Genomic DNA, 13,727 nt, shown 5'->3' on the forward strand with positions numbered 1-13,727 from the left:
TTCTCAATACGTGAAATGTATTTTCTCTTCCTTATGATTTTCTTCAACATTTTCTTTTCTTTAGCTTACTTTATTGTTAAGATACAGTATTTAAAAAAGATACAACATAAAAACTATAACATAAAATATGTTAATCAACTATTTATTTATATGTGTTAACCAACAATAGCCTATTAGTAGTTAAGTTTAGAAAGAATCACAGATTTTCAACTACTCCGGGGGTCAGCACAGCTAAGCCCACATTGTTCCAGGGTCACCTGCAAACACAGAAGGTATTTCTTTGGTCTCTAAGCAAGAACATGGACTAGCTTGAGTTCATATCTCAGTGCTGCCACTTACAAGTTGTGTCATCCTAACAAATAAACATAATCCTTTAAATATCCATTTCATCCAACCCACTCATTAAAATAAGGATTAAAATATTTATTTTACTGAGCTGTTAAAGAAGAAATTTTAATTTAAAAAGAAAACTTCAATATTTCACTCACTGATCAGAGTTTTATATCCTACCAGCTTTCTCATACCTTAACTACCACTTTATCTGCTCTCTAATCTCACTGAAAAGACTGATACTCTAAATTAATTGGTTTGGGGTAGGACTCAGACATCAGAAATTTTTCAAAGCTCCCCAGGGAACTGCTATGCAGCAAAAGTGAAGAACACTGTCTTACTCCTTGATCCCTGCATTTCCTTATACTCTCTCCTCTCTTTCCAGACTGTACCCCATTGGTAACCCTGAAGTATCCTCTGAACAGTATTCTTAAATGCACTACAGCCCTGTCCTTCTAAGATACTCATTCATTTTAACCCAAACCTGGGATCAAGGCCATAATGCACTCCATTCCATGGCTGAGCATTCCCAGAGGGAAGCCCAAGATTGATAACACTACAACCTCCACTTTCCATCTTTAGCTGGGACTTCAACATCTTGTTTCTCTCTTGGACAGCTTTCTTTTATCTTCCCATCCCACCCACCCACCCCCACCCAACTATTCAAACCTTGATGAAGCAGTAAATATTGTTAAATTTACTGATATCTTTTTAATATTCTTTGTGACAAAATGGGAAATACACATAATGCACATGTGCTCCATGCAGAACAATGCTTATCTTAAGGAAAAGCATTTGTGTGACTGAACGGCAAGCTATACAAGCTGCAACTATTTTTCTCAAGGAACACCAATTTTGCTTGAAAAAATAACTGACAGGAAAACCACAGCTATTCAAACTTGGTTATTTGACAAGACATCTTCTCAAAAATGAACCAAGTGAATCTATCATTTCAAGAAAAACTGTAGTATTTATTTACAATGATAAAATCTGAGCTTTCAAGTGAAGATTCAACTTTTGGAAAACTTCTAACTGCAACATGATCTGGATAGTTTCCCAAGACTTACAGTTCATGCTCTAATTTGTAAGGTAGTTCATAAACATGAGATAAGTTAAATAATGATAATTTAAATAGCAACTTAAAACCATATGGTGCTTAGAAATGCATAAGGCAACACTTGATAAAATATCCAAAGAACTGTAGAGTCAAGGGTTGCCTATACACAAATTATAAAGGACAAGAGAAATCAACTTAGGTAGTAACTATCAAGGAAGAGTCTACTGAAATAAAAACTGAGATGGGACTTAAAAAATGGGTAGAATTTCAATTGGTAGGAAAAGTGAGGAAGGCATCCTAGAAAGTCTAATTAAAAGATAGATAAGATAGAATTTAAAGAGATATAATATCTTCAAGTATATTCTTACTATTTCATATTGTTAAATCAAACTGTCAAGTGATATTTTAAGATCTTGGAAGGTAGGGCCATATATTATAATTCTTTGCTATCTGCTAGAGAGACTATTTGAATAGGAAAATAAATTTACACAAGGAGGAAGCAGACAATAATAGTCTAAGTCCTGGGACAAGTCCCAGCTCTGGCACTGATTTAGCTAGGTTACCTTGGGTAATTTCATTTACCTCACAAAGCCAAAGTCAAATACACCTAGTTGGAGGATCACCCTAAAAACATTCTAACTAAAAGTACCAAAGATAACTAATATAATCAGATAAGAAATGAGAACCTGTGTTACTGATATTATGCTGACCTTGTACATATTTTTCAAGTTATTACCCAACAAATTCATGTTGTTTTTATTTTTCATTTTAGCAAAGGAATTCATAAGCAGAAGAGGATAATACATATTCTACACCACTGTATTACTCAAAAAACTCTCTGTAAAGTGGCAAGCAAAATTATTAATATTTTAGGCATAGTGCGCTGTACCTTTATTATTGAAATTCAATCCATAACAACATTGCAACATCAGAAATAATTACAATTTATTCTTCTCCAGATATTCTAAAATACTCCATTATTTTTCCTCCTATTTACTTCACACATTTCTCCAGTCACCCGGATACCATCTTCTCTCTTTAGACACACACACATACACACACACTCACACACACTCCTCTCTCCCTTTCTTTCTCTTTGTCCTTCATTCTTATATCCCTTCTTGAGGTGACTACAGCCACTAGAGGGCAATAGGTTTACAAAGATAAATACGCTGATCTATAATAAATTGAGATTCATATACTAATAAATGTAAAAACTGTATCATCACAAACCTAAAGCATAAGCAATTTGACTTGAATATGCAAAGTATGTACTTCAAATTCAAAAATTATCCTGGAAATGGTGTTCATAGAGCATATAACATCCAATAAAAAAAGACAGTACATTTTCTCACTAAGCACTAACTAAAGAAATAAGATTAATTTGCTAACAAGTACACAGCGATATTAGAAATCAGAATTTTAAAAACACTGTATTAGCCTCAGATAATAGAAGAAAAAGGGGAGAAACAAAAACACAAGACAGGCAGCCCTGGCCGGGAGGCTCAGTTGTTTGGAGCGTCATCCCACGAATCAAAACGTTGTGGGTTTGATTCTGGTTGGAGCACGTATGGGAGGCAATGTTTCTCACCCCCCACCCCCCAACCCAAATAAATAAATATATTCTAATGTGAGGATTTAAAAACAACAACAAATAAACAAAAACACAGAAAGGCAGAATTTGTAGGGTGAGTAGAAAAAAAAAGAACTGATTTCTTCCAATGCCTCCATTGCAACATGGAGAAAACAATGAATTAAGGAATGTAGTGAACTTACGAACTCTTTCTTCTATTGGAAAGCCAGGGAAATTTTTACAGATATATCTTGTGGGAGGGAACCAGTGATTGTAGAGAGCATATATAGCTTTCACTTCTTTTCTCACAATTAAGTATTTAGAGGGGGGAAGTTAACTGTCACTATTCTTTGACAGATAATTTTACCATTTTTGCACAGAACCTAAATTCAGATGAACGTATTTAATTTACTTTATATTTACTTACACTGACATTACAACACTGCAATGCTTAACAACATTGACATTTTTAGAAAAACCATCGTTTTCTTACCCTCATTGGATGAATGTCAGCATAAGGAGGTTTTCCTTCAGCCATCTCTATAGAAGTAATGCCAAGAGACCAGATGTCAGCCACACAGTTGTAGCCTATTTCTTGAATTACCTCAGGAGCCATCCAAAATGGAGTTCCTATCACAGTATTGCGTTTTGCCATTGTGTCCTACAAAAACATTATACAGTCATAAATACTAGTACAAAAATACTGAGGAATCTGTTTGCCAGCATACTCTTAAAATTATGTATGTGAGAACCTCAATACTACAGATTACAGATGAAATTGACTATTTTCCTAAAATTTCAACTAGTTATAACATGACATATTTAGGAATTTTGATTTCTAAGGTAACCGAGTCCACAAGTAACTTATCTCCACTATCGTCATTAAAGACAGTACAATAACAAGGAAAGTTACACAAATAAACCCATGTAGCTTTCCTTTTCGACCACTTAAGCATTTCAATGACTACATATATTTTCATATTTACTCAACGTTTCTTAAGTTGTAAATAAAACTAATAAATGATACTCTAATTATGGCTCCTTCTACCCAAGTACAATGAACTTACACATTTCTTTCCATAACCCCAAAAAGTTATTAAAGTTGAGACACAATCAAACCTAGACATACAAGCCAAAAGTATTTCCAAAATTATTATACTTACTGTTAACTGACCAGCCACGCCAAAATCAGCCAATTTTGCATGTCCTTCTGTATTGAGAAGAATATTTCCAGCTTTTATATCTCTGTGTATTTTTCTCATAAAGTGTAAATATTCTAGTCCTTTCAAAGTAGATTTAAGAATAGTTGCAATTTCATCTTCTGTTAACTGGAAAGAGATATTTTAAAAACGTGATTGAAATAACATGTTAGGTAAACTCTTCCAAGAGAGCAGGGTGATAAGCACTCCTTTCCGATGACCATGGAACCTATAGGCCAGTGATGGCGAACCTATGACACACGTGTCAGAGGTGACACGTGAACTCATTTTTTTGGTTGATTTTCCTTTGTTAAATGGCATTTAAATATATAAAATAAATATCAAAAATAGAAGTCTTTGTTTTACTATGGTTGCAAATATCAAAAAATTTCTATATGTGACACGGCACCGGAGTTAAGTTAGGGTTTTTCAAAATGCTGACACGCCGAGCTCAAAAGGTTCGCCATCACTGCTCTAGGAAAAGGCTACAAGGTAAAAATCTGAGAACCCCTTCTAGTTCTTTGATAATCTTTGTCACTCTAATTACACACTTTACTAATGAAAGAAAATGTCATCATTAAATTTCTCCTTTCTTTAACATTATACATGTCATTCCTAAAGCACGTAACATCCCAAAAATCAACAGGACCCTAAGAAATCAGTGTTTTCCACATCTTTTAAGAATGAGGTAGCAATATTATAGCTATCTGTCCTGAAAAAGTAAATTCAGACACTCTTCCCTCTAGTGCCTCCTATTCTTTCTTTTTAAAAATAGGGTGCTTTTTGATAAATTAGTGTTGATTTTTAGAGAGAGAGGAAGGGAACATGCCCTGACCAGGAACTGAACAGCAACATTTCCTTGCAAGAGAAGACCACACCTAACCAACTGAGCCATACCCACCAGGGCGCAAACCCATTCTTGATGAAAATAAAAAACAACAGTTTTACATAGAGCAGAGGAAAGGTGAAGGGTGGACTGCCAAGGGACTCTTGCATGAAGCACCAAAAACGCTCCTCCTGCTTGTAGCCAGGGCATTCCTCACCCACCCACACCATGGATTTCTGACCCTAATATTGAGAACTGAAAAATGAACACGTCAGAGACCAACTAGGAAAATGGAAACACAAACTTGAATAGACATTTCTCCAAAAATATACCCATGGCCACACATGAAAAGATAGATGTTAAACATCATCATCATTTGCCATTAAGAAATGCAAATCAAAACTCCAACAAGGTACCACTTCATGCCCACAAGGATGGCTATAACAAAAAATAAAGCTGTGTTAGCAAGCATGTGAAGAAATTAGAACTCTCATACATTGCTGGTAGGAATGCAATATGGTATAGCACTATGGAAAACAATATTTAGTTAGTCAAAACACTGAAAAGTTAAACATAGAATTACCATATGACCCAGCAATTCTATTTCTAGTTATATACTCAAAAGAATGGAAAACTGGTTCTCAAACATCAATGTTCATAGCAGTACTCTTCACAATGGCCACAAGGTTAGTAACAACTGTAATGTCTATCAACAGATGAATGAATAAACAAAAATAATATATACATACAGTGTACTATTCAGCCATAAAACATGAATAAAGTACTGACATGTGCTACACTATGAATTGACCTCAAAGACATTATGCTAAGTTAAAGAAGCCAAATATAAAAGGGCATGTATTGTATGATTCCATTTACATGAAATATTCAGAATAGGTAAGTCCACAGGAAAAAAAGCTGAGTAGTGGCTGCCAGGGGCTGGGGAAATGGGAAGCAAGTGCTTAAAGGATGAAAATATTTTAGAACTAAATACAGGTGGTGATTACACAACATTGTCAATGCACTAATACCACTGAATTGTTCACTTTTGGAAGATTAATTTTATGTTGTGTTAATTTCACCTCAATTTTTTAAAACCCTGACCATATTAAAATCCCTAAGCAAATTGGAAGATGGCTTAAATATATAATATCATAACTATATTATACATGTCTATGTGTATGCAGTACTTTTGAATAATGTGTTTGCTTTGGATAAATGTGCTTTCTTCATTAAAAAAAAAAAAAAGAAACAAACAAACAAACAACCTGGACCTCCTTCTGTTAACTCCTAAAGTGTCAATCTCCCTCTCCCTTTTCAAATTAAAACATCTTAAGATAATTCCAAGCCATCTCTTAATCATACTCATCAGTGATAACCTAAAAACCTTACTTGATAACTAATCCAGAATGCCAGTTACCCATTCAATAAATATTTACCAAGCACTATCTACATGCCAGAAATTACAACATTTGCTGGGGATAAGGTAGTGAACAAAACAAGAAGAGTCCTTGCTCTCATGGAGCTAATATTCTATAGGGGAAGGGATAATTTGATGATAATTTGATAGAAAAGAGTGTAATACAAGCTTCCATTCAAGATGGCCGGAACCACATCAAAATTACAATAAAACTAAGAACTATCATTCAGAACTGCCTGAAGTCTAGCTAAACAGAAGTCCTACAACTAAGGACATAAAGAACCACATCAAGACTGGTAGGAGGGGCACAGGCACGGAATGGGCTAGTCCCACATTCACGTGACAGTTAAAAATAGGAAGAGGTATCTCAGCTGCCAAGGTGCCCTCTGAGAAGAGGAGATTCCCAGCCCACACCAGGCCCCCCATCCCAGGGTTCCAGTGGCAGGAAGAGAAGGTCCCATAACTTCTGGCTCTGGAACCAGCAGAGATTGTGGCTGAGTGAGACAGAGGGCTGCTGGAGTTACAGAAGTGCCTCTTACAGAGGTCACTTAATATTCTGCCCTAATCAAAAAATGATGCAACATCCATCCAGTCATTCATACTAATACATGGATATGTCTTAATTGAAAATTATTTGTGCGATAGTAGTATTTTAACAATCCACTTGAATATTAAGGCTCAAATCTGGTACTGTACTTTAAGACTTTTAACTTCAATTATTAAATGAAAGGTTTCTATGCCTCAATAAAATAATTTAAACAACAATAATCAAATGAAGAAAATATTTTCTACAACATAGATATAACAGCTTAAATTTTTATATTACTTTACAATTATAAAGGGTATTTTATGTGACTCACAACTTAATTAAGTAAACAGAAACATTATCATCCCTTTTTATAGATAAGGAAACAATTTAGAGAAATTAAGTGCTCTATCAAATGTCACACAACTGTTAAGTGACAAAGCCCACATGTTTTCTGGCTCTACAATCTATACATCTATTTGCCAGATGTCACAAACATAAATATATGAATTGGTCTCAATATAAGAAAATAGGGAGTTGTCCAAGAGTGATATTCAAAATATTTGGCAATCAGTAAAGGCAATGTCTAATAAGAACATTAGCCAGCCATAATACTAATCAATCAGAACAGCTACCATTGGTCAAAAACAGTAAAAATGGATACCAGCCATAAACAAGCAGTAAAACAATATCAGGCAGGGTGCTTATTTCATCTCAGCATTCAAATTTACATTATTTTAAACTGTGTGCCAGTCAAACAAAACAAGTATACTGGTTAATGAACTCTACAAGTAAGAAGACTCACCTGGCCCAAAAAATAACCTTAACTGAGGATATTATAGGTGGCTTTCTGAGTATTTTATTGAAAACACATTTTTTAAAAAATATATTTTATTGATTTTTTACAGAGAAGAAGGGAGAGGGACAGAGAGTTGGAAACATCGATGAGAGAGATCCATCAGCCGCCTCCTGCACGCCCCCCACCGGGGATGTGCCCGCAACCAGGGTACATGCCCTTGACCGGAATCGAACCCGGGACCCTTGAGTCCGTAGGTCGACGCTCTATCCACTGAGCCAAACCGGTTCGGCTGAAAACACATATTTAATCCCACTAGAATAAACACAGATCAATGACTTAAATATTGTAAAAATATTTAAATAAAAAAAAGAAGAAAATCAAAGTATCAAATCAGTAGGCAGGAAGAATAGTTTATAACTTAAAAAGCAAACAAAGAATTATGAGGATTTATAAGCTTTGTCTATATAAAAACTATAAGCTTAGATAACAGAAAAGTATTCAGAGCAAATATAGTAAGATATTTAGTGTACAGAATTAGTTAGACTATAAAGAGTTCACATAATTCTTCAGAAAAATAATCAAATACCAATAAGTAAATAGGCAAAAAATGAATACACAATTCACCAAACTAAAAATAGAGCTGGGTAACATACATGGAAAACATTAAACTGCACTAATTATCAAAGAAAAGCAAATTAAAACAATGAGGGATCAATTATAAAATTATCCCATATGGGTCACAATGATGCTGAGTATTAACAGCACATGTGGCAGACAGGAAGAGGATAAGCCATGTGTAAAAATGATCTAAGAATGCAGAATTATTTTCCAAAAGCTCTAGAAAACATTCATCACTGAAAGAAGCATTTATTGAGTACCTGATCTACATTCAATTAAAAAAAAAATATCTCTAGTAAACTAGTATGAACCACAGCTGAGAGCAATTAATTTGGGAAGGAAAAAGGAGTGGCATTAAAATTGGGCTTTGAATAAAAAAGTAGTTCGCTGTCCAGAAAAAGGAAAAACTACCAATAGAGTAATTCAAATAATTAACTGAAGAGTACAAATATAATAGTTAGGAACTGTACTCAGAAATCAAGTAAAGCCCATTTTCTTTAAAATAAGAAAAATGATAAAAATGATGGACCAAATTTCAGCCTTCTAAGTGCCAAAATGCAGATAAATCTTATCAAATTTGGAGAAATAAATGTTTACCTGGTCTCTCTGAAATATCAATGGCTTCAAATGAACTTCGGAAAAAAGTAATATCTATATCAACATTTAAGCCACCTTACAAGTATTTTGTATGACAAATGGAGAAGAATGAGAAAGGAAGGAGATAGGAATTTGTATTGGACAGGACAGAGTAGGCCTGGATCTTGATGTTTATTTCATATCTTTTAGACACTTTCTTGTTTTAAAGAAAGGAGGGAAAGGAGGAAGGGAGCAAAGTTTGTGTAGTCAGCTGACCATCATTTTCCTAAATATAGTTTTATTTCTCAAACAACCTTTAAATGTTTTTAAAAATTTATTTACATATAAACACAGCCAGTTACCAAAAGTGGCTTGATTTCTATTTTGCAATAGAAAGAACTACTTATACTCAATAGTGTATATAAAATTTAAAGGAGTATCTTTTTCATTTCTATAATTAAGACTTTTCATCACTTCAGATAGACCCATATCCAACCATATCAAAATGGTCAAGTTTATACTGAAAACATTTAGGGGAAAGAAAAAGAAAAAAACACAGGAAAGAGGTTCTGCTTTATATAGAACCTAAGTTTTCAGTTCTAAGATGAAAAACTAGATCCATTCTCAACCCACAGCTAACACTTCTTTTAATGATATCTATCAAGAATCCTTTCCAATGAAAAATTTTAACAACAAAGTATTTCATTTGTGTGTTTAATTAGGTTATCCTCAATACATTACAGGTTTCACTTTACTTCTTTCACTGTGCACATAGGGTAATGTCATTTTAAAATAATTTGAATCACATTTTATAGTCTTAACAAAATAAATAAATAAGTAAAAGAGGGTGAGAAAGAGATAATAAACCATGAATGAAACACTCAGTAATCAGGGATAAAAATGAGACTTTATAGCTGAGCTAATATATTAAAAGACGGAAGTCTACATCTGGTTCCAATACTGGTATGAATTCACTGGCAAATTTAAAAAGAATCTCATTGTACAAAAACAAAAAGATGGTTTTGATAGGCTTTAGTCCTCTGGTTACTTTTGTTTCTAGAGTCATATGATTAGTATAATAATATGATACATTTAATATGTCTCTGTGTATATGGTTTTGATAAAAATGGACCCACCAACTTGTCTCAAGGGCACAAGCACAAGCTATTTTAAAATACACATACTGCCCTAATGTTCTTATGTCAGTAAAAACAAATTGATGTTTTATAAGTTCATACAAAATTTAAAACTTTCACTTTCTAAAAATGAATATTTGACAATCTTAGCTAAACTTAGCTTTTGACATTATTTCTGCATATAAAGTAATGCATTAATTCTATGCTTGTATCTATTATATATCAAGGAAACAAAAAAACTGAGACATATTTCACCTTTTCAAGTGCCAGAGACAGATAGATAACTATGGATATTTCACTATAAAATTTTAAGTTTCAACTTTCACAATGACTTTTCATAAAGTCTTGAAAACCATTTAATCAAAATTCAATAATACAATCCTTACACAGTCTTTTAAGGCCTAGATAAGATCTTGCCTCTTTCAAGAAAACAACCTGTGTATTCCCCGAGTCAGGGTTTACCTATCAGTGATGCTAATGATAACATCAACAACAGCTTACATTTATTGGGTTTTTACTATATCTGCCACATTACAGGTGTCATTTCATTTAACACCTGAACACAACCGTGGGAAGTAGGCAGTAACAAGAATTTACTGAAAGCCTGTACACTGCCCTTGCCTTTGTGGTACTCAGAATTTAGTAGAAAGAGAAGGGCACAGGAACAAAACATTACAATACTGAGTGATACTACAACAGCAGGATTAGCTATAGGACACGCCAGGACAGCAGTTCCTAAAGCTGATTACGCACCAGAACTAGTATTCTTAAAATAAAGTTCAAGCCATCTAATGTAACCCTCAGGCTTGAATGACGCAGTTCCTGCCAGCCTTGATGATCTCACCACCAATTCTCCCCCACTCTAGGAAGCCTTCACAGAGGAGGTGACTTTTGAGCTGAGTCTTGAAGAAGAACAAAGTTTATCAGGTGACTAAAGAGGAAAGAAAATACTAGGAATGTGTAAAGGCAATGGGCATAAAAATGTATGAAATCCAGTGCTAATGAATAGTTCTTTGAATATGGGAAAATAGTGCAAAATGTGAAGGTAGATTAGGGCCAAACTCTGCTGTCTATACCTACGATATGATCATATCTGAACTTTTAGAGGAAAAAGTCTGACAGCAGACTCTCAGCCAGAGACCAGAATTAGTAAGGCCAATATGGAGGATATAATAATGAAATCATTTATAGTAGTAGCCGTAGTAGTAATAGTAGTAGCAGAAGCAGCAGCCAGTTGTCATAGCAGCTAACATTTTGTAACTATGCCCAAAATCCCAAAGGAGATTTCTGTGGTGGAATTAATAATAAACATCTTAAACAAAATTAGACAAAATTAGAGAAGATGAAGTAGAGTCACAGCATGTAGTGAAGAAGAAAGACACCAAAGGAAATTCCATACTTCTTTCATAGTTCAAACTGAAGTTGCCCCAGCACTAAAAAACAAACAAAAAAACATACTGCTTAGGCCAGGGGTGGGCAAACTTTTTGACTCGAGGGCCACAATGGGTTCTTAAACTGGACCGGAGGGCCGGAACAAAAGCATGGATGGAGTATTTGTGTGAACTAATATAAATTCAAAGTAAACATCATTACATAAAAGGGTACGGTCTTTTTTTTTTTTTTTTTAGTTTTATTCATTTCAAACAGGCCGGATCCGGCCCACGGGCCGTAGTTTGCCCACGGCTGGCTTAGGCCCTCTAACTCAATAATTTTTCACAATTTATGCAATGACCAAAACAACACAAATATGCCAATACATATGCACAAAAGTTTTCTGCATTGATTATAAAAACAAAAACTGAAAAGTTGGAATTTATTTTTTCCAAAGTACTAAAAAAAATACATTATGTACACACAGACCGAGACTTGTATATACTGAATGGGAAGATAGCTAAGATATAGCAGAAGTTTTTTTAAAAGGCAAAGAATAGAACACCACATATAGTATAAATCCCTTGTATAAAACAAGATATGCATACATGTGTGCTGAAAGAAGCCACAGGAAACTGTTAACTCACATTACCCAAAGGAAGTAAAATTTAGAAATGAGTGGAGACACTAAGTTCCTCTTCTGTACCATTTGGAATTTTTACAATGTGCTCTTATTACTTTTATTTTTTCCTTACTTTATATAAATAAAAGGGGGAGGGGTTTATATATTCTGGTTAAAATGTATAGAGAATTGTGTGAAATAATTTTCAAAGACTTCCATCTAAAATTGTTAAAACTGGAGACCTGCCACACCTAAAGAGCTAAATTTCCATTATCTAGAAAATTAACTTACACATATTTCTTAATTTTCTAAGATTAAACAGGACTTTACTGGATAAAACACAATGATTTTTAATATGTTTTTCTAATACTAGAGAAGATCCACTATTTCAACAAATATAAAATTCTTAGATCACTACTAATTAAAAACTAAATACCACTTTTTAAAGTTTTAGCTTTAACAGTAATAAAATCTCAATTTACATTTGTGCAGGTTACAAACTGCTCTGACACTCATCTTTGTTCCTCACAAGAAAACACTGAGGTAGGTAAGGAAAGTAATATGATATTAGGTCCATTTTAGGATTAGGTATCTGAAATTTAGAGGAGTTACACAATGTACCCAGGGTCACAAAGCTACTAAGTAACAACCCAGGAACTGACACTTGCTCTTCTGGTTCCACATCCAGGAGTCTCTACACTAAACCACATTGCTCCAAATGACCACTGCCAGGGTGTGCTAAGGATCAGGCAATGACAGGCAGTCTGCCAGGAGAAGAACATACAATTTAAAAATAAAGTGCATGAAAATGGGCTTGACTGATGAAAAAGAAATAGGACTGGGAGAAATGCCAAGAAGAATAGCAACTAAGGTGAAGACTGGGCAGCGCACCAATAAGGGAAGCCAACGAAATGCCTTTGTAAGCTTAATTTACTTAGTTAAGGTAGAAGAAGAGAACGGCTATTGGAAGAACTGTGTTGTAATGTGCAAAAAATCATAAAGAAAAGTGTGTTTAATCCAATCAAAGGATTTAGAAAAGACGTGATGGAGCGTTATGTATTAAGACGTATTTAATCAGAGATTAAGACATGGTACATGATTGCTATGAGAAACTAAGGGTCTAATCCTACAGTGCATGGTCACGTTAATGATATGGCTTGGAATGTTAAGAGGCATGTGAGAAATATACTTAGAACTCAATCTCACTCTATGGGAAACACACTAAATAAGGAGCAATAATTACTTTCCACACAAAAGGACTCATTCTCCTAAGATTCTAGTGTAGCCCTGAACAGTAGTACCTGCTTAGGTTGACAAAATCATTGTAAGAGAATGGACCACAGACCCCAGGGTCAGGCCATCCTGATCTAAAGGGAATCTGGGTCTCTAATCCTGATGAGTAGACTTCCCAGGGGAATTCTTACAGCAAACATTTACTGCTTACAAAGCACAAACAAGTTCCTTGAGAAGCGTCAACGTTATTGTCCTTTACTGTAACGGAAAAAAGGATTAAAGACCCAACAGTTTGACTCCCAATGTCACTAGATACCTCTTCTAACACTGTACATTCATTTCCAGAGTTATTTTAGAGATTTTTTTTTTAATCCTCACCTGAGGATATTTTTTTCATTTATATTTCTTTAGAGAGTGGAAGGGAGAGAGGGAAGGAGAGAA

At 34.5% G+C, this 13,727-nt stretch overlaps 1 protein-coding gene across 1 annotated transcript in view; it reads right to left on the reverse strand.

Moving 5' to 3' along the window:
- STK3 (serine/threonine kinase 3) overlaps positions 1–13,727 on the reverse strand; it is a 214,054-nt gene that overhangs the window by 160,850 nt on the left and 39,477 nt on the right. Inside the window, exons 5-6 of the mRNA XM_081111112.1 lie at positions 4,124–4,288; positions 3,454–3,621 (exon numbers count right to left, since the gene is read on the reverse strand). Of these exons, the coding sequence (XP_080967238.1) occupies positions 3,454–3,621; positions 4,124–4,288 (333 nt within the window). The remainder of the gene's footprint in view (positions 1–3,453; positions 3,622–4,123; positions 4,289–13,727) is intronic.

This window comes from Myotis nattereri (genome assembly GCF_964212035.1).
Source record: "Myotis nattereri genome assembly, chromosome: 17".
Taxonomy (NCBI): Eukaryota; Metazoa; Chordata; class Mammalia; order Chiroptera; family Vespertilionidae; genus Myotis; species Myotis nattereri.